This window comes from Camelina sativa, chromosome 11 (assembly GCF_030686135.1).
Source record: "Camelina sativa cultivar CO46 ecotype springtype chromosome 11, ASM3068613v1".
In the NCBI taxonomy this organism is placed as follows: domain Eukaryota; kingdom Viridiplantae; phylum Streptophyta; class Magnoliopsida; order Brassicales; family Brassicaceae; genus Camelina; species Camelina sativa.
In genome coordinates, this window is record NC_141890.1 from 43,387,163 (window position 1) to 43,409,010 (window position 21,848).

The 21,848-nt window shown below is 35.8% G+C and overlaps 5 protein-coding genes across 5 annotated transcripts; 4 read left to right on the top strand and 1 right to left on the bottom strand.

Annotated features, from left to right (window-relative positions):
• The first annotated feature begins 428 nt into the window (after positions 1-428).
• LOC104725828 (putative RING-H2 finger protein ATL21A) lies at positions 429-2,746 on the top strand. The gene is made up of 2 exons (XM_010444565.3): positions 429-1,304; positions 2,156-2,746. Exons 1-2 carry the CDS (start codon positions 590-592, stop codon positions 2,614-2,616), a joined length of 1,176 nt encoding a protein of 391 aa, XP_010442867.1. The 5' UTR covers positions 429-589; the 3' UTR covers positions 2,617-2,746.
• A 2,275-nt stretch (positions 2,747-5,021) lies between these two features.
• Positions 5,022-8,506, top strand: LOC104725830 (spermine synthase). Its single transcript, XM_010444567.3, has 11 exons — positions 5,022-5,440; positions 6,073-6,306; positions 6,403-6,450; positions 6,628-6,704; positions 6,843-6,965; positions 7,288-7,392; positions 7,480-7,552; positions 7,638-7,709; positions 7,807-7,999; positions 8,083-8,212; positions 8,293-8,506. The coding sequence occupies exons 2-11, from the start codon at positions 6,111-6,113 to the stop codon at positions 8,359-8,361; spliced, it is 1,086 nt and encodes a 361-aa protein (XP_010442869.1). The 5' UTR covers positions 5,022-5,440; positions 6,073-6,110; the 3' UTR covers positions 8,362-8,506.
• LOC104725829 (cyclic nucleotide-gated ion channel 1) lies at positions 8,462-11,889 on the bottom strand. Its single transcript, XM_087472993.1, has 7 exons — positions 11,219-11,889; positions 10,570-11,140; positions 10,274-10,486; positions 9,889-10,175; positions 9,674-9,785; positions 9,362-9,598; positions 8,462-9,263 (listed from the first exon to the last, which is right to left on the bottom strand). The coding sequence occupies exons 1-7, from the start codon at positions 11,245-11,247 to the stop codon at positions 8,562-8,564; spliced, it is 2,151 nt and encodes a 716-aa protein (XP_087329119.1). The 5' UTR covers positions 11,248-11,889; the 3' UTR covers positions 8,462-8,561.
• A 1,743-nt stretch (positions 11,890-13,632) lies between these two features.
• LOC104725831 (putative protein phosphatase 2C 76) lies at positions 13,633-17,797 on the top strand. The gene is made up of 9 exons (XM_087472994.1): positions 13,633-13,824; positions 14,419-14,745; positions 15,097-15,224; positions 15,655-15,753; positions 15,863-16,021; positions 16,253-16,339; positions 16,739-16,830; positions 16,966-17,040; positions 17,126-17,797. Exons 2-9 carry the CDS (start codon positions 14,465-14,467, stop codon positions 17,462-17,464), a joined length of 1,260 nt encoding a protein of 419 aa, XP_087329120.1. The 5' UTR covers positions 13,633-13,824; positions 14,419-14,464; the 3' UTR covers positions 17,465-17,797.
• Positions 17,798-18,514: 717 nt separating this feature from the next.
• LOC104728843 (uncharacterized) lies at positions 18,515-21,725 on the top strand. The gene is made up of 2 exons (XM_010447773.3): positions 18,515-18,657; positions 19,840-21,725. Exon 2 carries the CDS (start codon positions 19,894-19,896, stop codon positions 21,418-21,420), a length of 1,527 nt encoding a protein of 508 aa, XP_010446075.2. The 5' UTR covers positions 18,515-18,657; positions 19,840-19,893; the 3' UTR covers positions 21,421-21,725.
• Positions 21,726-21,848: the final 123 nt, after the last annotated feature.

Sequence of the window (21,848 nt, forward strand, 5' to 3'; positions counted from 1 at the left end):
CAAATATTTTTTTTATGAATCAATCATAATCATGTAAATATACAATATTGTAGTCGCATCATGTATTATGCTCTGGCTACTAGAAATTCTCGGAAATTGTAGTCATAGTCATAGTCTTAACTTGTGATAAAGTGAAAAAATTATACAGTCTTGCTTGTTTGGAAATAGTTGACTTTTATAATAGACATCTTCTTGAGTTGTTGTCGCTCACCTATTTTTCTTGTCAGAAAAAATTCAATTTGACATAAATTCGAAAATTCAATGAAAATACATAACTATGTATATTAACATAAACAAAAATACAAAACTTAGTTCAACATTACGAGTCAAACAATCAATTTTATTTTTCTACATTTTGATTTTTTCATCTATATAATTCATTAATACATTCATTTTTCTACATTTAGATACTTTCTCAGTAATTATGGTGTAAAATCTTTTACGTAATAAATACACGAAATATACAATTAAATTACTAAGAAAAACAAATAAGTATGCTACTACAAATGCTTACGTAGACTTTGAGTCCATTCCAATTACAAAAAGGTTACCTGCTTTAGTTTCCAACACCTAACCAAGAAAAAAAAACATGGATTTAACAGAAACAATATCATTCTCTCTCTTGTTGATTGTATCTCTCCTAATCCCGACGACGACGACTACTGCCACCGTTACATGCACTAACGCCGTTTGTCGCCGTGACGGTCCGACCATCCGTTTCCCTTTCCGTCTAAAACCTCAACAATCACAATCTTGCGGTTACGACAAAGGCTTTGACTTAACGTGCGATACAAACGACGTTAATCGAACCACTATAACGTTACCTTTCTCTAGTAGCTTCACCGTCGAAGAGATAGATTACGCAGCTCAACAGATTTGGATCAACGACCCAGATAACTGTCTTCCTCAACGGATCTTAGAGCTAAACCTCTCAACGACGCCGTTTAGTGGCGTTTACTCACGTCAGTTCACGTTCTTTAAGTGTCCTACTTCGGAGTTTCTACGTTATAAGCCGTTGAATCCGATAACGTGCTTGAGCGATGAAAACGGCACGGTGTTTGCGACTCCTTCGCCTAGGATGATATACTACTTGTCGTCTCAGTCGTGCCGGTTGATGAAAACGGTTTATGTTCCGGTTCGGTGGCCGTTTTATGAGCAGATGGTGTCGTCTTCGGATTTAAGTGATAACCTCTGGCTTACTTGGAGGGTTCCGAGATGTAGTAGGTGTGAGACTAGAGGTGGTAAGTGTGGGGTTAAAAGTAATTCTTCTCGTGAAACCATTTGCTCTGATGTTCATAAACCAGGTAAATTAAATTAGTTTTTCATCTTTTTTTTTTTAGTAAAATTTGATTGATTGATTGATTATCTTCATTATAATAAATTTCAGATGCTTAAGAAGATATTATTACTAATTAAGACGAAAAACTGACGTAGACCATGACGCAATTTGTGTGTTGAATGAGTCTTTGTATAGAAGTTGATTATACAAATCTGGTTGAATGACAAGTTATAACCAATTGTTTTGTCCGTTCTGATTGTTTAAATCCTAAAACCAACATGAGAATTCAACATGCATGATAGATTGACTAATGAACGAACAAGTAAGTGAAACTAAAATATTTTTATATGCGTATACACTGTACACATGATCAGGCTAACTGAGTAGCTAGCTTATGAATGTGAAAGGCACATGATCAGCTTAAACGTTTTTGTTTTTCCTCAACCTTACTATCCTAAAAGACTTCAAATATCTCTTTTCTTCTTTGCATCTTTTCACTTTCACTAAGAAAAACAAAACACACGCATTCATTGAGATGAATGTGTGAAGTTGGGAGATACAATTAGGTAAGTGGACAAATGGGTCGGTGCCGTCATAATGAAAGCTCCAATGCATTGACTTTATCTTATACTAGTATATCTCCCACTTTAATTTGCTTAACTTTGCCCTACTTCTATCTTTTAGTCAACGATTTTAATTGTTACCCCATTTACTAAAAGAGTCTTCTCTTCTACCAGTTACATTTTGGCACATTAACTTCTTTTTTCTTCATTTGTCTCTTTCAATACACATGATATTAGTTATGATTAAAGATAATTAATCATAGCTTTTAGTATTATTTTCCTCTAATCAATTCTCATTCCCTTAATTTTTCAGCTATTCCGAGAAGAGCTCGTTACGCAATAGCCATCGGTGCCGGGATCCCAGGAGCTTTAATCGTATTTGGTCTTTTCTGTTTTGTATATAGCAAAATCAACGAGTGTATCAAAGGACGCCGTCTCGTCCCAAGCCCACCACCAGATATCATCAACAGCGCTCAAACAGCCCATTATTTGCATTCACGTGTCATCATAACGGGTCTTGATGAGCCTACTATAGAGTCGTACCCAAAAATAGTGTTGGGAGAGAGCAAAAGGCTGCCCAAAATAGACGATTCGACGTGTGCCATTTGTCTATCGGAGTACGAACCAAAAGAGACACTTAGGACAATACCACCGTGTCAACATTGTTTTCACGCTGATTGCATTGACGAGTGGCTGAAGTTGAATGGGACTTGTCCGGTGTGTCGGAACTCTCCGGAGCAGAATTTACCACCTGAGAACTTTAATTCTTCTTAAGCATCAGTCACTTTTGTCTTTTTTTTTTACTTTACAGCATTTGTAGTTAGTTGAATACTCCATCTATTTTAGTTTAAATGATGTATTTTTACAATCGTTTATGTATATGAATATAAAGAGTCTTTTTATTTTTCGTTTTTAATTGCTAATGTAACTTTTAGATTAAAAAAATTAGACATACTCAAGAGTTACTATGATATCATGTCATTACAAATCTATTGGCCATTGTTAATATGTTATCATCCAAGTCTTTACATGATGATGCCGTAACGTGTGTGAATTTTTGAAACAACCGCCAATTCTTTTTAAGTCATAAGAGAAAGATTGAACTGTATCCACAAAATTTTTGAATTTTAGCTCGTGCAATAAAAGACGTAACAGGTACGTGGTCCAACATAACATCAATTCATATTCAGAAGATATATAATCAACTTTTGAAAATTTGAATTTCTGTGGTTGGTAATATTTTTCATATATGTTCCATAATTGCAATGAGGCCGAAGTAGAAAAAAATAAGGAGAAGAGTCTCGAAGACTCGACCGATGAAAGACTTAAAGAGTCTACATTAAAAGACACCGACAGACATATCTACTCATTCATTCTTCGTGGGACCTTTCATTCATTTTTACGAAATGTTTTTTTTTTCGTTTAGCATTCGATGAAACTTATGTTACGATGTTAAATGAAGGAAGATTTGACATTCAATTCACACGACCTGTGCCACATCTTTTTTTGTATAATAGATTTCTTAGATAGTGACATTTCATCTACCAATTCCCTTATTGGTTAAAGGGTTGAAATCGAAAGAGATAAAACTGAGATTCTTGTCATTGAACAATACAAGATTAATTAAAAAGAGTTAACTTTATGAAGAAGATAGTCAAATACAAGAAGGAAACGAATCGCATTCTATCTGTAATATGTAGGTAAGTTGTCGTATTGGAATAGTATTATGTGAAATTAACATATAGTCTAATCAATATGGAGCTTTTTCAATTAAATTTAATTCACTTATTTCATTATAATGTTAGTCTTGAATCTTGAATATAGAACTATTTCAGGTACAAAGCCACAAGGCCCACAACGTTATTTCATCCCTAATGGTCGAGCTGATTACCAATAAAGCTATAAGTGGGACGAAGCACTAACCATGCTCTCTCCATATTAGTAATGGACTTACGCAAAAGTTAGCTAAAGAATTCTAATTCGCATCTAATATTCGACTGTGTATGAAGATTTTTTTTTGCCAACCAAAACTCATTATATTAAGTTAAAATCATGAAACTCTTGTTGTAGAGAGAGTTTTACATGTAATCTATAACTTCCATAGGTAAAAACTAAAAAGAGATTGAAAACTACGAGAAAATATTTATAAATCAATTTTTAGAATCTTAACCAAAAAATAAAAATAAAATAAAATGGCCAAAACAATACCAAAATAAAAAATTCTAACAATTCAAAATAGAAAATAGCTTTTCGAGAGAAAATCATTGGTCGTTATTCTCTCCATACCCGAAAAATGTGTTTTTGTGTGCACTGAGAGCACCTGCATCGGTTGATACTGAGTGGATCTCAAAATATATTTTTAATTAAAAAATTATTGTTCCGTGGAGGTGCTTGGCTCCTACGGAACCACAACGAGGATGTTATGTACCATGCCAGAGATGCCTTCCTTCCCCGCAATAACAGAATCTCGGCAGAGTTGAGTTGTGTGTTGTGGTGTCTACAGAGTCTTAAAGATCTTCAGATAACGTCATGTGAAGTTTGGTTGGATTGTCATGCTGTGCTTGCCGCTTTGGAATCGCCTTTACAATGGCCAAAAGTATCGTTCTGAGGTTGACAAAATCACTAAAACAATACAGGTGATGGGGAAGGTTACTTTTCACCTCTCTTCACCGAAAGCCAATAGTTTGGCTAGGGCTATTGCTTCTAGTGTGTCACGAGAGGGACGACTTACTTCTTACCTTGCACTTGGTGGTCCATCTTGGTTACAGGACAAGATTGAGCAGGATCGACAAGGCTAGGAGTCTTTTTTGATGTTTGAGTCAATTTGTCTTGGTAAGGTTTTTTTTACTTCTTGCAAATGTCTGGATTTGGTTTGGTTATTGTACTCTCCTTTTCCTCTTGATTAATAATGAATAAACGTTTAAAAAAAAAAAAGAGAATAAATTAGTTTAATCTATTAGATTGTGTCATTTGTCGAGAACAATTTCTCAAGGTTTCTCAACCGGAAAACGTTTGTTACATTTTCTCTTAATTTTTTGATATTTCTTTTTTTTAATTGATAATAATCCTCCAATGCACATGATCTAATAGTTCTATACTATATTTTAATAATAATTATTTATATATAATAAGTATGCAATATTTTTATTTTTATATCAAATGTGAAAAAAAATAGTTGCATAGTTGTTTTTCTAATTTTATGTTCTTCTTATTTTTCAGTAAAAATAAAAATATTGCCTACTTTTATTAGTTTATATATATAAATAAATCAACGAGAAATAAAAGAAATAAAAAGTTAGAGAAAAGTTGTTATTAGTCAGTCTGCGGAAACAAATATAAGAGACCTTTACACAGAGAAAGAGCCTGAGAGAGAGAGAGAGAAGTGAGGAACACAACCGAAAGATAGATTATTAAAAAATAAATAAAAAGAGAGACACAGAGAGTCCAAATTCGAAAGAGAAAGAATCTAATTCCTTCTTCCTTTCAATCATTACTTTAATAATCTTCCTTCTCCCGCTCACTGTTCATCTTCTTCAGATCATTGTTTAGCTTTTCTTCCGGGATTACGTTTCTCTCTTCTCCGCCGTTTCACGACCAGGTCTCTCATTTCCTCTCTCTCTCTCTCTCTCTCTCTCTCTTGATCACATTCGATCTTTTTTAATTGTTCCGATGAAACGTGATTGGTGTTCGGGTTTGGTACCCGGTTTGATTTTTTTTTTCTCTGTTGATTTCTGGGTTTTGGGAAACCCTATTTTACTGCTGCTTCTCTAGAATAGATTTTTATAAAAAGACATATTTTTTCGTATACAGAACAGAGCCATTTTTGGTGGGCGCAATACGAAAAATCTCGTCTTTATTTGTTTTTTTTTTTTTTTTTTTGGTTTTGGGTAGATGGATTTCCAAAAGTTATATACTTCTATAATCGGACCAAACCGTTTCTCTATAAAGTGTTTCGCTTTCCAAATTTCTAAGATTCGTTAATTAATGTTGTTTCATCTTGGTGATTCGGTTGTTCTAGGGTTAAAATACTTAAACCTTTATTAGTTCCCCCTAGGTGAATGTTTAAGCCTCTTGACATTTTACTGAATCTCTCTATTCAACAGTGTTGGTTTTTGAAGTCTTGCTACTTTCTTTTTTTTTTTTTTTTTTTTTTTTAAGTCTTTCGATGTTGTGAGGAGGATTCTAATGTTTGAAGGTTCTCTGTGTGTTGCTTTTTGGTTTTTTTTGCAGTATACAGAGGCTGGAGCTGGAGAAGAAAAGGATTGTCTATGGAGGGAGACGTCGGAAAAGGTTTGGTATGCCCGAAGACTATGGATGGGAAGGCGAGTAATAATAATGGGAATGGTTTAGAGAAAACTGTACCTTCTTGTTGTCTTAAGGCTATAGCTTGTGTTCCAGAGGAAGATGCTAAGTGTCACTCCACTGTTGTTTCTGGGTGGTTCTCGGAGCCTCACCCTCGCTCTGGTTATATTACTTTACCTTTTTTTTTTTTCTTGTCAACAAGCTAATTACTTGGAACTTATCTCTTACTTTTTGGATTTTTTTCTTAACTGGATGCAGGAAAAAAAGGCGGCAATGCTGTCTATTTCAATAACCCTATGTGGCCAGGTAGGCTTGTTTTTGTTGTTTTCGATCATCTTAGTTCCTTAGGATTGGTATTTTGTACAAGGTTCTGCTGGGTTTTAGATGCTGTGTCTGAATGTTGAAAGTTTGTGAGTTGTGGTTTTTCAGAGAGCTTGCTCATGTGACTTTATACGGCTGAACTGTTTTATGTTATGATTGTAGGAGAAGCGCACTCACTGAAAGTTGAGAAAGTTCTGTTCAAAGACAAGTCAGATTTTCAGGAAGTCCTAGTGTTTGAGGTTTAAAATAGCATCTCTGTCTTTCGTTTGATTGTTCTTATCATCTTCTGAATCTTTATACTTTTAATTGGGGCTGATTTGTGCAGTTTGTTATGTTTCTTCTTTAGGATGACCTCATTTTTGTTCTTGTTTTTGCAGTCAGCCACATACGGAAAGGTGCTTGTTCTAGACGGCATTGTACAACTGACTGAAAAAGATGAATGTGCATATCAGGAGATGATAGCCCATCTGCCTTTGTGCTCTATATCTTCCCCGAAAAATGTAATTTCTCACCTTGAAAAGTTTTAGTCCCTCTGGTTTCCTGTATCTTGTGGCCTGTTGCAATTAATCAATCAATCTAAAAGTATGTTCAATTTGTGATGAATGTGCCTCTTTATGGAGAATATGTTGGAACATAATGTGCTTGCGTTGTTGTAACCCTTTTGTTCCTATTTGATCTCATGAGATATCTCTTTTCGCAATGATGAATCAATCCAGTACATTGAAATGTATTCAGCTCTGATCGAACTAGGGAACATAATGTGCTTGCATACACATTTTTCTTGCGTTTTAATGCTGGACTTCTCTGTCTAAAATTTTGCAGGTTCTTGTTGTTGGTGGAGGTGATGGTGGTGTTCTTCGAGAGATTTCTCGCCATAGTTCTGTTGAGGTTATTGACATCTGTGAGATAGACAAAATGGTTATAGATGTAAGCTTTTAGTTTTTTGCTTGGCATATATGAACAATTTTTAGTTATGCTCTATCTCAGAAAATGGGATTTCTATGGTCGTTGTAGGTGTCTAAGAAGTTCTTCCCCGAGTTAGCTGTTGGATTTGAGGATCCTCGTGTCCAACTTCACATTGGTGATGGTAATTGAACTTTCTTCTACTTATCCTCTATTCAAAAAAAGCTATCGGAAAATTTCCTTGTGTTAATATCACTTTATTCTGGCAGCTGCTGAGTTCCTCCGTAAATCCCCTGAAGGGAAGTATGATGCCATCATTGTTGATTCTTCAGATCCCGTTGGTATGTTTTGTATGCAAAAGTCTTGGAATATCTGAATCAAAACTTGGTTCAGACTTCAGCTCCTAACTCTCTCGTATTTTGCTCTATATATTCATAGGTCCTGCTCAAGCTCTTGTTGAGAAGCCTTTCTTCGAAACACTGGCTAGAGCGTTGAAGCCTGGAGGAATTCTTTGTAACATGGCGGAAAGTATGTGGCTCCATACTCATCTTATAGAAGATATGATCTCCATTTGCCGTCAAACATTCAAAAGTGTTCACTATGCGTGGAGCAGCGTCCCCACATATCCAAGGTTAATTATACTTTTCTTCTGATTACATTGTGTGTTCTTACTGAAACCAGAAACATGAATTGAGCAAAAAGTCTTCATTGCAGTGGCGTGATTGGATTCGTCTTGTGCTCTACTGAAGGACCAGCTGTCGACTTCAAGAACCCAATCAACCCAATTGAGAAACTAGATGGTGCAATGACCCATAAAAGAGAATTGAAGTTTTATAATTCTGATGTAAGTTTAACACAACTATGACTTCCCCATTATATATTTCACTTAGACAAAATCCTGATCTGTCTTTTTTACCAAAACAGATGCACAGAGCAGCATTCGCTTTGCCCACATTTCTGAAGAGAGAAGTGGGTTCACTTCAGGCTTCTTGAGTTCTGTTTGGCACTACTTTATCCTCATATCAAACTTTGTAGAACTCTTGAAGAGGAATAATAAATCATTGGAGGCTTTGTATCTCTAAGCTTACTCCTATTATAAAAAGACTTCTATTTATATATATTGGCTCTATTCTTGGCTTTTGCATGAATCGTAATTTGATAAAAAAATTCTTCATATACACATGCTAATTAAATTAATCATCACTATTGAAATCTGGTTCTGCTGGTTTCTGAAGTAGCATAGGTGGCATTCGTTCAGGCATCCTCGGTTTCCTTACTGACCCGCTCCTACGAATGGTGCGTAAGATATTTGCAGCAAACCGTGACGCGTATATAGTAGCCCCGAGGCTTGGTGAACTTCCACAAGCTTCCTTAGCCAAAGCGTCCTGCAACCGATTCTCTTCTTCTTTAAGAGACTCTTCGAGTTTCTTCTTAATATATCTTCTCCAAGCTGCTTGTATGAAGCAAGCAGCCCAAGTCCTCCATTGTTGCGAGTAGAACCTGAAAGTATGCCTTAGCTGTTTGCTGTGAAGACGTCTGAATTGGGACGCCACAAATTTGAGGTCATCAGCTTTAAGTGCGAATGCTTCAACTTCCATGAGAGCTCGAACAGTTCTTGTTGAGATTGGGAGGTTAGAGGAGGTGTGTGGGTCTAAAGCCCAAGTTAAAAGCTCCTCACCACAGAAGTCACCGGCTCCAAGGTACTCAGAATTGAAGAAACCAGTTCTTCCACCGTTTGTTGTCATTGTTAGAAGCTTCCCACGCATTATAAAGAGCATTTCGTCTACCGGATCTCCTTCTCTTACGATGTAGCTTTCCTCAGTGTACAACACGGGTTGTAAACGGTCACAAAGTGCATCAAGAAGCTGTTCGTCCATTTTCTCAAACATCGGGACCTATAACCGATAGATACATGTTGCCGTTAAGAGTGACGCTGACCAAATTATATGAGAAACTGAAACCAAGTAAAAAGAATGGATGGTGTTTTCTTTACCCGCATGAGAAGGGCAAGACAGAGATGGCGTTTGATGTCGCGTCTAAGATCTTTGGGAAGATTACTAAGAAGATTCTCTTCATCAACGCCTCTTGTCTCTTGCCATTTGTATTGCTCGTATCGGCGGATTCTTTTTCTCAAGTTCTCAGGGAGTAAGCGGTGAGACATCCATTGCTCTGCGTCTCTTCTCTTAACTCTCATCTCTTCCAACCTTGTGGTTGTTGATTGCAGATACGTCTACAATTTAAAAACTAGTCAATAAGAAAATCAACTTTGCAAACAGTATGGCACATATGATGAAATGTGACTAACCTGCATGTTCCCAATCAAGAACGAGAACAAAACCAACCCGGCAATAGAAATGAAGACCGCGAAACAGATCTCCCAAACATATGTACTTGTTTTAAGGTTTTGACCGAGTGAACTGCATCAAGAAAACAGAACAAAGATGTAAGAACTTATTGTCGTTTCTTTACTGATGTATATAACAAACGGAAACAATCTGCTGATGTGTATAATCTCAATACCTGAGGTTTTGAAGACCCCACCAGAAACAGTAAAAAAACTTCTGAGGGAAATCTTGAGATTCGACTACACCAGACTGAAGTGCGTCTAGGAATATCCCAAAGTTGAAGAGTGTTGCGTTTGGTGTCTGAATCGGACAAGACTCATTGAGGAAAGCATTGCCTCCTCGACTTTTATGGTCACAGTACAACAACTTTGGATTGCAGAGATCAGTTCTCCTCTTGCAAGCTTGTTTCCAACACACTGTTTCGCGTTCAATAGAAAACAAATACCAAAAAGCACCAAACACCTGCACATTATACCAGTTTTTGACCAAAAGAAATATTAATACATCCAAAGCTCTGATCCTCAAAACAGTAAACAACAGTAAGAGTAAATTCAACTCACATGACTAGCTAACATGTAAAGGAAGAGATTGAAAGCAGCTCCAGCCCAAGCTGTCTCAGTAAGTATCCCTGAAGTTCTTGTCACCTCTTTGTAGAGCGGATAGATTCTTATAAATCTCGGTATATATTGGAAGAAAACAATGAACTTCAGCATATTCTTCGTGTTCAAAGATATTGAACCTCTCATATGTGGAATAAAAATCAAAATCACCATCTGCAAAAACACACAACTCACATTATTACTCAATCAATCAAGACCTAAAGGCGTGTAAACACAAACAATGAATGAACCAAAACCTGTGGAAGCGGAAGAACAGCAAGAATGTCGATAATGAAATGAGAAGACAAGTAACGTTTAGCTATCTGACGCTTGTCCTCAACAAGAACACCTCTCCCAAAAACTCGTGAAGAAGGAGCGATGAAGCCAGTACGGAACTGGAAAATGATGTGAATGATGTAAAAGACATCAGTGAAGGAGCGCAGAACACTAGCGGTAATCTCCATTTTCTTGTCAATACCAAGACATTTCTTGGAGTCATCGATGATAGGAACGTAGAAGAACAAAGGGTCAAGCGAGACAGCGATGATACAAGCCAAAACAAAGATCTTGTTCCATCTCTGAAGGAAAGGTCCTTGTGGGTCAAGGATTTTGTGAGTTGAACCAATCCCTTTAGAAACAGCTTCTTTGAAAGAGTAAGACTTGTATGATCTTTTGAAAAGTTTGATCCTTGATGAGCTTGTTTCAAAGCTTCTTTGGAACTTGTCTGAGATTGAGCTTATCGTTCTCCGGAATATTCCATTTCGAATCTCGTTTTTACCGGAATATTCCACGTCGGAGGAAGTCTTGTCGGACTTCCAATCCTGAAACCTGTGAAATCAACAAAGTGAATTGAGTTCCCAAAAACCTAGAATTGAAGGAGACAAATCTGGAGAACAGAACACTGACCTTACAAACTTCTCTTGTCTGAAATTCATAGTTGGAGAGTAAAGAACTCAAAATTGCAGAGACTTCACTCACCTCCCATGAAGATTTAGGGGAATATAAAAAAACTTCAATTCAGTAAACACTTGATTCAAAATTACAAAACTTTGGTATTCAATTTAAACAAGAACTCCCCAAAGAAGCAGTTCTAGTAAAGAGGAGAGAAAAAAGGAAGAAACTTTAGTTACGAGAATCCAGTAGAGAAACGTTGAGAGTTTTGGGGGAAAGAAGAACAATGAAAAAAGGGTAAAAGGGAGGAAAAACAAACACTGTTTAAACCCACCACCAAAAAAAAAAAAAAAGGAAGAAAAATCAAATCTTTGTTTTGTTTTTCCTTGGAAAGAGCAAAGATGGGATCACAAAAAAAGAAGAACAAACTAAAGTGTCCCAGAGGAGAGGCAAAAGTATAAAGGGAGAAAGAGAGAGAGAGTGATGGTGAAGATTTGAAGATTTCGAAGAAGAAGAAAATGAATGATGAAAGCGAAGCCTTTAGCACGAGACAGAGAGGACGGATGGATGGAGCTTCCACGAAAGTCACACACAACCTTTGCTTCTCCTTTTTTTTTTTTTTTTTCTCTCTCTCTCTCTGTGGGATTTTCTTAATTTTTTTATTTTTTCTTTTCACTGTTTTTGTTAATTTTTTAAGTTATCCCAAAAAGACACTTATACCTTTGCAAACTCATTGGTGTTTTTTAAAAGATTTTGGGACCAATTTTAAGTTTTTAACTTATGAGTTGTCAGTTTTTTTTTTTTTAATTGTCGTCGAGTTTTTAAGTTTTAAACTCAAAATTTTAGTTCTCGAATACACAGGCTCACATCCATTTATGTAATTTTTTAAATATTAAATAATTTTACAAAGCATGTTTTAAATATATATATATATATATATATATTGAAATAATTATCTTTGCTGATCATTTAATAACAAAGCAAATTACACTAATGACAGATTTTGTTATAATAAACAACATTAATTGCTGAAAAACTGTGTGTTCATACGATTTTATAGCGTACTTTTTCGTAATATGTTATTTATCTTTCTGTATATTTTTGCTAATGTATCAAATGTGCATCAATTTATGAACAAATGTAATTAATTAAACAAATAATATTTTATTTTTATCATAATAAATTTTATTTCTAAAAGGGTCCATTCAGTATAACAACAATGCTTTGTTTTCTCACCACAATATTTTTGTTGGTGTCAGTTTTTTAAAATTTTCAATTACTTAAATTAAAATTACTATTCTTACCATTTAGCAAAAAGTTTCCTTTGAATTTTTTTTATAGCATATATTTGTATTTTCTAATTAATTCTTTGAGATTGCTTAAGATTTTTTTTTTCGATGTTCCGTATACAGTGTACATGTTGTTTGGTTATTATGGTATCAAGTCAACTTACGAATGCAATCTTTTAAATTTGCTGACAAGTGACAACGAAAAAAATGTAATTACGGAGTTAATCAAGCCATTTCCCTTTCTTTTTTTTTTCTTTTTTTTTATTACTGAGATATATAGTAGAACCTCTATAAATTAATATTCTTTAAATTAATATTTGCTATAAATTAATAAATTTTTCCAATCCTAAGTTGGGGCGGTGTAAAACATGACGCAATTCGATAAAATAATAAGATAATATTTTTTTTTTAAATCCTATGTAGAAATATAATTCCATCAATATCATAAATTAATAATGATATAAACTATATATATATATAAGAAAATTTAGTGAAATATGACTCTATTGTTGTTTGTCTATTCTTGAATTTGCATTCTTGTTGGAGCTCTTCTATAATTTTTCTCATTGCATCAAAAACTTTTTATGTTGTTTTTTCAAATTGTATCCAAAAATTGTAGAGCGTCTTACACGCAATAGCTGCTTTTTTACGTGTAATTGATTATAAAGATACTATAATATCTTCTTTGACTTGATCATGAAGAATAGTAACAACAATTTCTTTTAAACTATGTTTTTTTAAACATTTCACCGTCCATAATGCTGCGGAGTTGTTCCTTATCATTTTTACTTTGATAATCTAGTAAACTATTGACATCAATCATAACCAAAATTATAAATTAAGAAATATAAAAGTGTGAATTATAACAAAAGTATTTTATTTTTAATCAAAAATATTCAAAATTATGAAAATAAAAAATTCTTCATAAATTAATAATTATTAATTTATCGATAAATTAAAATTTCTATAAATTAATAAAATATTGTGGTCCCGACCTTATTAATTTATAGAGGTTTTACTGTAGAGTCGAAGTCATTAATTAATAATTAAAAATTATTAATTATATAAATCATAGATGCATGATTTTTTCAGATTATATAAATCATAGATGATAATTAAAAATTAAAAAAAAAACCTACTAAGTATATAAATGATAGATGCATGAGTAATGCCACGTTGCCGCTTCTGTTCGGTGTGTCCTCCTCCTCTCTCTCTCTCTCACTACTCACCACCACTCTCTCTCTTGGATTCTTTCAGATTCCATGGAAGCTCCAAAAAGCTGATTCGCTGGAGCAATTTTTTTTTCTTCACTTCTCAGATTCGGATCCTTGGGTACATAACACTAACCGCCTTTCTCCGATCCGATTCGAATTCTCTTTTGTCAGAGCTCTTACTAGGATTCGTTGCCACACAGATCCTTTGATTTGGATTTTTTTTTTTTTTTTAATTTCTTTTTTCTTCTGAGTTTTTGATTCGTGAAAGATACCTGTTAGTTTTTTCTTCTTCTTCTTCTCTCTACTTTGATTTTGATCCGTTTCGTTTATTCGAATTTAGTTGAATCGTTTTAGTAAGTACAGATTCTAGATCGTGTTCATGGATTCTCTAGTTTAAAATTCTATCATCTTCTTCTCTGAATACGTAGTAGGATCTAGTTTGATTTTGAAGATTCTGAGGTTTGAAATCAGCTTTTTAACCTAAAAACTTATCCATATAAGATAGGGTTTGTTACAATCTTAAAATTGGTGTTTTAGGGATCCAGGATCTGTGTGTTTAGCAGATGATAATGATCGTTGTTTCTGTGTTCTACGGTTGAAGTAACTCGTAATCTTCAAATTTACTCGAATCTTTAATTTTCTGATTTAGGAATCGTGTCAATTTCGTGATATATTGTTTATTAATGACAGATTGATTTTGTTATATATGTAGCTCCTGCATTGGAGAAGCTGCTATAAGGTTTGACCTGGGATCTTAGATGGTATGCAGCACTTTCTTAAGGAGTGTGATTGTTCAAGCTGGTGGTCATTTTGGGGTGTTGGCTCAAGGAAGAAGACATCATATTAACAAGACCTTGAGTGTTGTTGGTTTCGGGTTTAGAACCGATTTTCTTGGATTTAGTAGAACCAGTGGATTCGGATTTAGAACTAGTGCAAAGATGATGGTTGATTCTTCCACTGGAGAGAGACGAGTTTCTTTAGTTGATATGCCCCCTGGGAAAGTTGATGATGGCGGATACATCGGCGGTGGGTGGAAAAAGTGAGTTTGTTTCTCATCCCTTTTGGTATATGTTTGTTTCTCATGCCTAGGGTATATACACTGCTGTTTATATAGGACTTGTACTGAAGATATCAATTCATGCTCGGCTATACTCCACTTTAGTTGTTTCACGTGTCACATGTGCTCTTCATTTGTTTCACTGAATTATTTTGCTATACAGATGATTATATCATGGAAGAAACTAAGTTCCACTATACGTGGAAGCTTCATATTGTTCTGTAGGCAATCTGTTATTTGAATATGGCTTTGGATCTATCTGAAAGTATTTGTTTTCTACTTTTCTTCATTTGTTTTCAAGTGGTCCTTGACAAATGTTACTTGCAATTGCAGTGACGACGGAAGCTTGAGCTGTGGATACTGTAGTTTCAGAGGGAAAAGATCTACGATGGAAGATTTCTATGATGTCAAAGCTTCCACAATTGAAGGCCAAACAGTGTGCATGTTTGGAATATTTGATGGTTAGAATCTATGTTTTCCTTCTTCTTTTTTTTTGGTGGTATAGACGGAAAGGAATTGTTAGTATTGAATTGGGGAAAATTGGGGAAAATATTTGATCTTCCTCGAAGTCTGGTCTTCAACTTTCCATATTACCATTGTATCTATCTCAAGGTAAACATGGCTGAGCTAAAGCACAGTATAGCTTCATTTGCACATTTAAGTTGTTCGCTGCAAAACTCATCACACTATATATGCTATGTCTACTATTTTAAGAAGGATCTAGACTTACCTTAGTTAGAGTCTGTATTGTACTTATTTAGAATATTAAAGGCTGCAGTGCACAGTTGAACTATCAATAATCGTTCATATAATACTCAGAAGCAGAATCATATGCTGTTGACTTGATATTTAGTTTCCCTCTTCTAATATCTGAAGCTTTAACCATCACAGGGCATGGTGGTTCACGTGCTGCTGAGTACCTGAAGGAACACCTCTTTAACAATCTTATGAAGCATCCACAATTTTTGACAGACACCAAGCTGGCATTAAGTGCGTTCTATATCTCTTGGCAGAAGATCTTTCTATAATCTCAGAAGTATGAGTTCATACAGCTTGATACAAGTCATTGGGTCACCTTTTAACTTGATTAATTTGGCAGGTGAAACATATAAACAAACTGATGTAGCATTCCTCGAGGCAGAAAAGGATACCTACAGAGATGATGGCTCCACAGCATCTGCTGCTGTGTTGGTGGGGAACCATTTATATGTTGCAAATGTTGGAGACTCGAGGACAATAGTTTCTAAAGCTGGGAAAGGTCAGTACTTCTTTATGATCTAACACAATATGGCATATCATTAGAAAAGAAGTTGAGAGATTCAGCCAAAATGAGTTTAGGATATGGAATTATGCTATCTTTAGAGAACATTTGACATTTAGTTAATAATAATAGTGAATGGATTCAAATAGATTCTTATGACTGGTCACAAGTCTTTGTTGTTTTCTTTCTATACGGACCCTTTTCATTCTTAGTGTTTATGTTCTGCAGCGATCGCGCTATCTGATGACCATAAGCCAAATAGAAGCGATGAAAGAAAGCGAATTGAAAGCGCTGGTGGTGTTATCATGTGGGCAGGTAATCTGATATTATAAGAAATCGCCCCTCATCTGTGTCCTCCTAATTGGTTGCTTTCTTCTAAACATGACATAGTGAGATCGCAGATATTTCCCTCCTGAGTTTGATCACTAGCTTCATTAATTGATCTACTCAAAATGCTTGATATTTACTTCAAAAATTCTAACAATAAAATGTTGTTGGTTATTTTGTTTCTACTCTTTAGGTCTAATTCCATTTTTAAGTTTCTAAGGAACACTGACATAAAAACCATCTTATCGAGTCATTCTATTTGTCGGGTTATTCATGCTTTCAAGATTCAGCGGAAAAACTAGATTTCCTGAGTCATGCCCGTAACTTCTCTGAATTTTCTGTCAGCCGAAGACTTAAAACAATATCATCTTGATTTTTGCTTCTCAGGAACATGGAGAGTAGGTGGGGTGTTGGCAATGTCCCGGGCCTTTGGTAACAGAATGCTGAAGCAATTCGTTGTTGCTGAACCCGAGATACAAGTAACCGCTTCTAACTGCAGCTTACTTCTATCGCTCCTCGAGGGTGTTATATAGTTATCCTTATCCGTAGTATCACCAATGTGAAATCCTTGAGTGTTGAGTTTTTGTGAACACACTCCTCTGCTTATTTTGCAGGATCTAGAGATAGATCATGAGGCCGAGTTGCTTGTGCTTGCAAGTGACGGTCTATGGGATGTGGTACCAAATGAGGTATGACTTAGATAAATTCCCCCTTTTATCCGTTTCCAGATTGTTCAGGAAATTATATTTTATACTGTTTTTACTTCGGATTCAGGATGCGGCATCCCTTGCTCAGAGCGAGGAAGAGCCCGAGGTAGCTGCCCGCAAGTTAACTGACACTGCCTTCAGCCGTGGCAGTGCAGACAACATCACATGCATTGTTGTTAAATTCCGTCATGATAAGACAGAGTCTCCCAAAATCGAAGGAAACGCCATGGCTGAATCGGAACCTGAACTGAACCCCCCAGCTGAACTGGAACCGGAATTAAACCCCAATGCTGAAATGGAAACCGAATCAAGCCCCAAAGCTGAACTGGAACCCAAACCTGATGCTACACTCGATCCAAAACCGGAAACCGAACCAGAGGCCAAGGGTGAGAAAGCAGGTGAGTAAGGTAAGCAGCCGGGGAAAGGTGTCCATATTATTGGGAGCATGTGGAAGAACAGATGAATATAAAATTGCTTTAGTAGTTGTGTGATTTGTGGCTACCTGTAACGTGTGAGGATTTGTGTTTTGGTTTTGTATTGCATCATCCACATGCCTATGCCTGCCTTGAGGACAACTACGACCCTTTTGACATGTCCTCGATTTTTGTCTATTCATTTTGCTCTATTTTGTTTGTTGGTGCTGCTCACACAGCAAAAAACAACTCATTTGTTCTGTTTCTCCCACTTATTTCTTCTATCTCTTATTCAAACACTTTCCAATAAACATATGTTTTTGTAATTCCTCCCCCTCTCTTTGCTTTCCTCGTTCGTCTCTATGTTGTTAGTAGATCGTAAGGATTACGAATGTCGTTACCATAAGAAGTTTGTGGTTAATCAGAAAACCTAATTGCTTCGCTGCATGACAAGTGATCTTAGATTCTTCTAAGTTCAAATATATGTTCATGTTTGCACATCCCTTTATCTTAAAAGATATGAAATCTTAGCTTCTCTGAATAATATCCTTCCATGTTGCACATCCCCTTATCTAGTTAAAAGATGTGAGATGGTCGACAACAAATATTTTACCACTTTTAAAACTCTTAACCACAGTTAAGTAACCACGATTAAGAAATCATGGTCGAGTAACCCCCGGTTAAATAATTATGGGAAAGTAAAATGTATAGAAAGTTTAGCTTTTTATACTTTGAATTCGAAAATGGTCATCGTATACACTCTTTATATTTAATTTATAATCTATAGTCTGTATCTAGTCCAAAAGTAAACTCAAAAGCATGCATGCGTGTAAGTTGTATAGACTACACATAAATAAGAAGAATTTTTTTTCTTTTTTTTGTTCTTTTGATAGAAGGAAGAAAATATGTATTTCATGATTGTACCACATAAGACTCAAATAGGTCAAAACGCAATTATGGTAAAGTTAGTAAATTTGGACAGGCAATTATGTTTACTTTGAACAACTTATTAAATATTATATCCCATAAATAGGTATCTCACATTTGATATATACGAGGTTGTTCTTGAGAGAGAGAAAATAAAATAAAATCAGAGTAGGGTTTTTGTAAGAGAAGGGTGTATCTGATTCTTGTAGTAAAAGCTTGTCTGAATATTCTTATCCTCGGAGTTGCGATCCAACGATTGGTATGTTTTCTCCTATTTTCATGGTTTCTTCTTATCTTTGTATACTCCTTTCGTTATCTTCCATGCTTCTCGCTTATATTAGAGTAAAATTGAATTTATGGGTTTGATTTTACAGTGATGGATTAGGTTTTTTTTGGTTTGTATCACACGTTTAGACTCTCTGTGATGGTGAACTTGGGTTTTGATCTCTAGGGCAGTCGGTGTAGCGTTTGTCTCTTAGATCCGTTTGAAATGTTTTTGAACTACTTAATTTTCCCGTGTCTCGAGTTGGTTTGATTGTTTGCGTTGATTGAAATATGGATTATGGTTTTTTTTTTTGGGTCGTGGTGATTAGTAGGAGATTCAAATGGTTCTATAGGAATATTGTGGATTCTGATTTTGGGTTTGGTGAATTGTGGTTCAAGTTAGGTTTTCTCTTATTAGAGTTTGAGGATCCGTATTCATCATAGTTGAGTTTTTTTTGTGGCTTTGATTGAGTTATTTGGTTCTTCATCATTGTCTAAATGTTGTTATATAGATTTTGAGGGTCTTCATTTAAATCTCGATCTTTCCTTGTTGTTAAGATGTTTGATTGCAATAGATTGATAGATTCTCAAGATCTTTCTTATATATATATATATATATGAGCCTTGTGTATCCGTTTTGTATTCAGCGAATTCCCCGCACAAACTTGTATTCATATTTTGTATTATACGGATTGCATTTCATGTAAATTATTTGTGTTTATTGTGTGGCTTAGACATGCTAATTTGGCCAAAGATTGGTTCTCCATTCTTGTTTTTTTAAAATGAAATGTTGCGGTAGGATCGGAGAGAGTCGAACCGGGTTTTGTTTAGTAAACTTTGGGGCGGCGCTTCTACTTTGTTGAGAGTTGAGACCAATGCCATCGCATAAGATTTTATTTTCTTGAGCTAATGATTCGCATTTATGTTTTACCCTTGTTAGGTCAGATCTGCATCTATATATCAAATCATGAGAACATGCAGCTAGTTAAAACCTTCATGCATGTGTAGAAACATATCTATCATTTTATAGGAACATATCTGTACTCCTTTAAAAATCCTCAGATTTTACTGAATATTTTTTTCTATTAGAGTCACCTAAAGATGATATGCTTCTGTAAGAAAACAGAATCTAATCTCTTTTTTTTTTTTTTTTTTTTTCTCCTTTCACTTTTTCCAGGTGCGAATTGTTCTGAGAGTATAGTTTGGGACGGAGTAAGTAACTGTCGAGGACATGGAGTGCAACAAGGACGAAGCGAAAAGGGCAATGGATGTTGCTGAGAGGAAGGTTAAAGAAAAGGACTACAACGGTGCCAAAAGATTCGCTAACAAAGCTCAAAACTTGTTTCCCGACCTGGGTGGTCTGAAACAATTGTTGACAGCTATCGATGTTTACATCTCGGCTGAGAAACAAATCTGCGGAGCAGCTGATTGGTATGGTATCCTTGGTGTAGATCCCACTGCTAATGATGAAGCAATGAAGAAACAACACCGTAAACTACTTCTTATGCTCCATCCGGATAAAAACAATTCTGACGACGCTAAAGGTGCGTATGACCTGGTTTCAAAAGCTTGGTATCAACTATCTGACGAGACGCGGAGAGCTTCATACGACGAAAAGAGAGCCAAAGAAGTTCAAAAAACTGTCCCAACAACACAGAGCATGAATATTCGACCACACCGTCCAACCTCTAGCTGGAGTACTCCTCATGTTGTGTATGAGCCTGTTGTTCTGAAGCCCCCTGTCCGTACGAATCTATCCAGTATGGGTTCGTCTTCTTTGAAGATGCCGGAGGAGAGTATTACTTTTTGGACAAAGTGTGGGATATGCAGGACGATATATCAGTATCCAAGGGTTTATCTTAACCTGCACTTGCAATGTCCAACCTGTGGTCATGGTTTTATGGCACTAGAGATACCTCCTCCTCCTTCAACTGTTCCGAAGCCGCCACGCAAGAGTTCCAAAAAGCAAGCGTCAAGAAAAAAATCAACTGGTCCTTCGTCGTCTACTAGGAGAGAGACTGCTGCACCACCATCTGTTAACCATATTTTTGATCAGTGGGATTTTTCATCAGGAACGGCTGGTTCTAGCAGCGGAAACGCCACAAATCAAGCTGAGAATGTGGTTCGACAAGCACAAGTGAAAAGAAAGCGTGGGGAGTCGCAAGAAAAGGATACTGCTATCAAGAGGTCGAAGAAAGATGAGTCCCATATGCGTGGTCAAACAAGTGCAAGAAATGTTGTAGCCAGTGGAAGTACTGAAACGCCCAACAACTTAGGCGGCTCTTCTCGTCGTCATCCTCATGTACAAGAAATGTTGTTATCTGATGATGTTGTAGATAAAGTGCTTATGGAAAGAGGCCAGTCAGAAATTTTGATGAGACTTCCGAAGATGATGGCTGAACTGGAAGCAAAAGTGAGGGTAACTGAAGGGAAGAAGAAACGTATGAAGGCAGCAATCAATATGAGTGGAAAGAAAGATGAGGTTAAAAGGTCAGTCCACAAAGTGAAGATAAACGATGAGGAGGAAGTGAAGACAAAAGATGAGGTTGTAAGACCAGCTGAGACAACTGATGAGGTTGTAAGATCAGTTGAGGCACTGAAGAAAAATGATGAGGTTGTAAGATCAGCTGAAATTCCACTTGGATTCTTCTCAGAGGAAGCACATTGGAATGAGAGAAGTGAAGCTGTACAAGAGGAGAGCTATGTCGTCCCAGAGGAATTCATGGATATGGATCTCGATGACTGGTTTAAGCTTTGAAGCTAGTGGCAGTCAACGTACAATGGAGGAAGAAACATATCATATCAGCTCATTTTATATTGAATCATTAGGGCACAAGACTAATCAAAAGTCAGGTTTGATCTTTTGCTTTCTTAATTATTTATCTTTCTTTTGTTTAAAGTCGACCCAGAAACATTAGCCTAAAATATTTCGAATATTTTTTGGGGGCCGGGGTCAAATGTACAACATTTATGGTATTTTAGTATTTATTCGATAAAACCTGAAATAATTTTGTAAGAACTCAGTTCGAGATTTCGAATATATATTTGGTGGTTATGGGTTTTTATCTTTTATTTTATAAGCATTCGTTTGAATCTCATTGACATGTTAGTAATAAGATGTATGGTGGTTGTGATAAGCTAAGCAGGTTCATTCTGAGACCAGCCTATTTAAGCATGAGACGATTT

Bases quoted from the DNA above. Each gene is read 5' to 3' on its own strand.
- LOC104725828 (XM_010444565.3), top strand. From the start codon at position 590: ATGGATTTAACAGAAACAATATCATTCTCTCTCTTGTTGATTGTATCT. The intron at 1,305-2,155 runs GTAAATTAAATT...TTAATTTTTCAG, and splicing joins CTCTGATGTTCATAAACCAG to CTATTCCGAGAAGAGCTCGT.
- LOC104725830 (XM_010444567.3), top strand. From the start codon at position 6,111: ATGGAGGGAGACGTCGGAAAAGGTTTGGTATGCCCGAAGACTATGGAT. The intron at 7,393-7,479 runs GTAAGCTTTTAG...TGGTCGTTGTAG, and splicing joins TAGACAAAATGGTTATAGAT to GTGTCTAAGAAGTTCTTCCC. The intron at 8,000-8,082 runs GTTAATTATACT...TCTTCATTGCAG, and splicing joins AGCGTCCCCACATATCCAAG to TGGCGTGATTGGATTCGTCT.
- LOC104725829 (XM_087472993.1), bottom strand. From the start codon at position 11,247: ATGAATTTCAGACAAGAGAAGTTTGTAAG. The intron at 9,599-9,673 runs GTTAGTCACATT...TTTAAATTGTAG, and splicing joins TCTTGATTGGGAACATGCAG to ACGTATCTGCAATCAACAAC. The intron at 9,264-9,361 runs GTAAAGAAAACA...TATCGGTTATAG, and splicing joins GTCTTGCCCTTCTCATGCGG to GTCCCGATGTTTGAGAAAAT.
- LOC104725831 (XM_087472994.1), top strand. From the start codon at position 14,465: ATGGTATGCAGCACTTTCTTAAGGAGTGTGATTGTTCAAGCTGGTGGT. The intron at 16,022-16,252 runs GTCAGTACTTCT...TATGTTCTGCAG, and splicing joins AGTTTCTAAAGCTGGGAAAG to CGATCGCGCTATCTGATGAC. The intron at 16,340-16,738 runs GTAATCTGATAT...TTTGCTTCTCAG, and splicing joins TGGTGTTATCATGTGGGCAG to GAACATGGAGAGTAGGTGGG.
- LOC104728843 (XM_010447773.3), top strand. From the start codon at position 19,894: ATGGAGTGCAACAAGGACGAAGCGAAAAGGGCAATGGATGTTGCTGAG.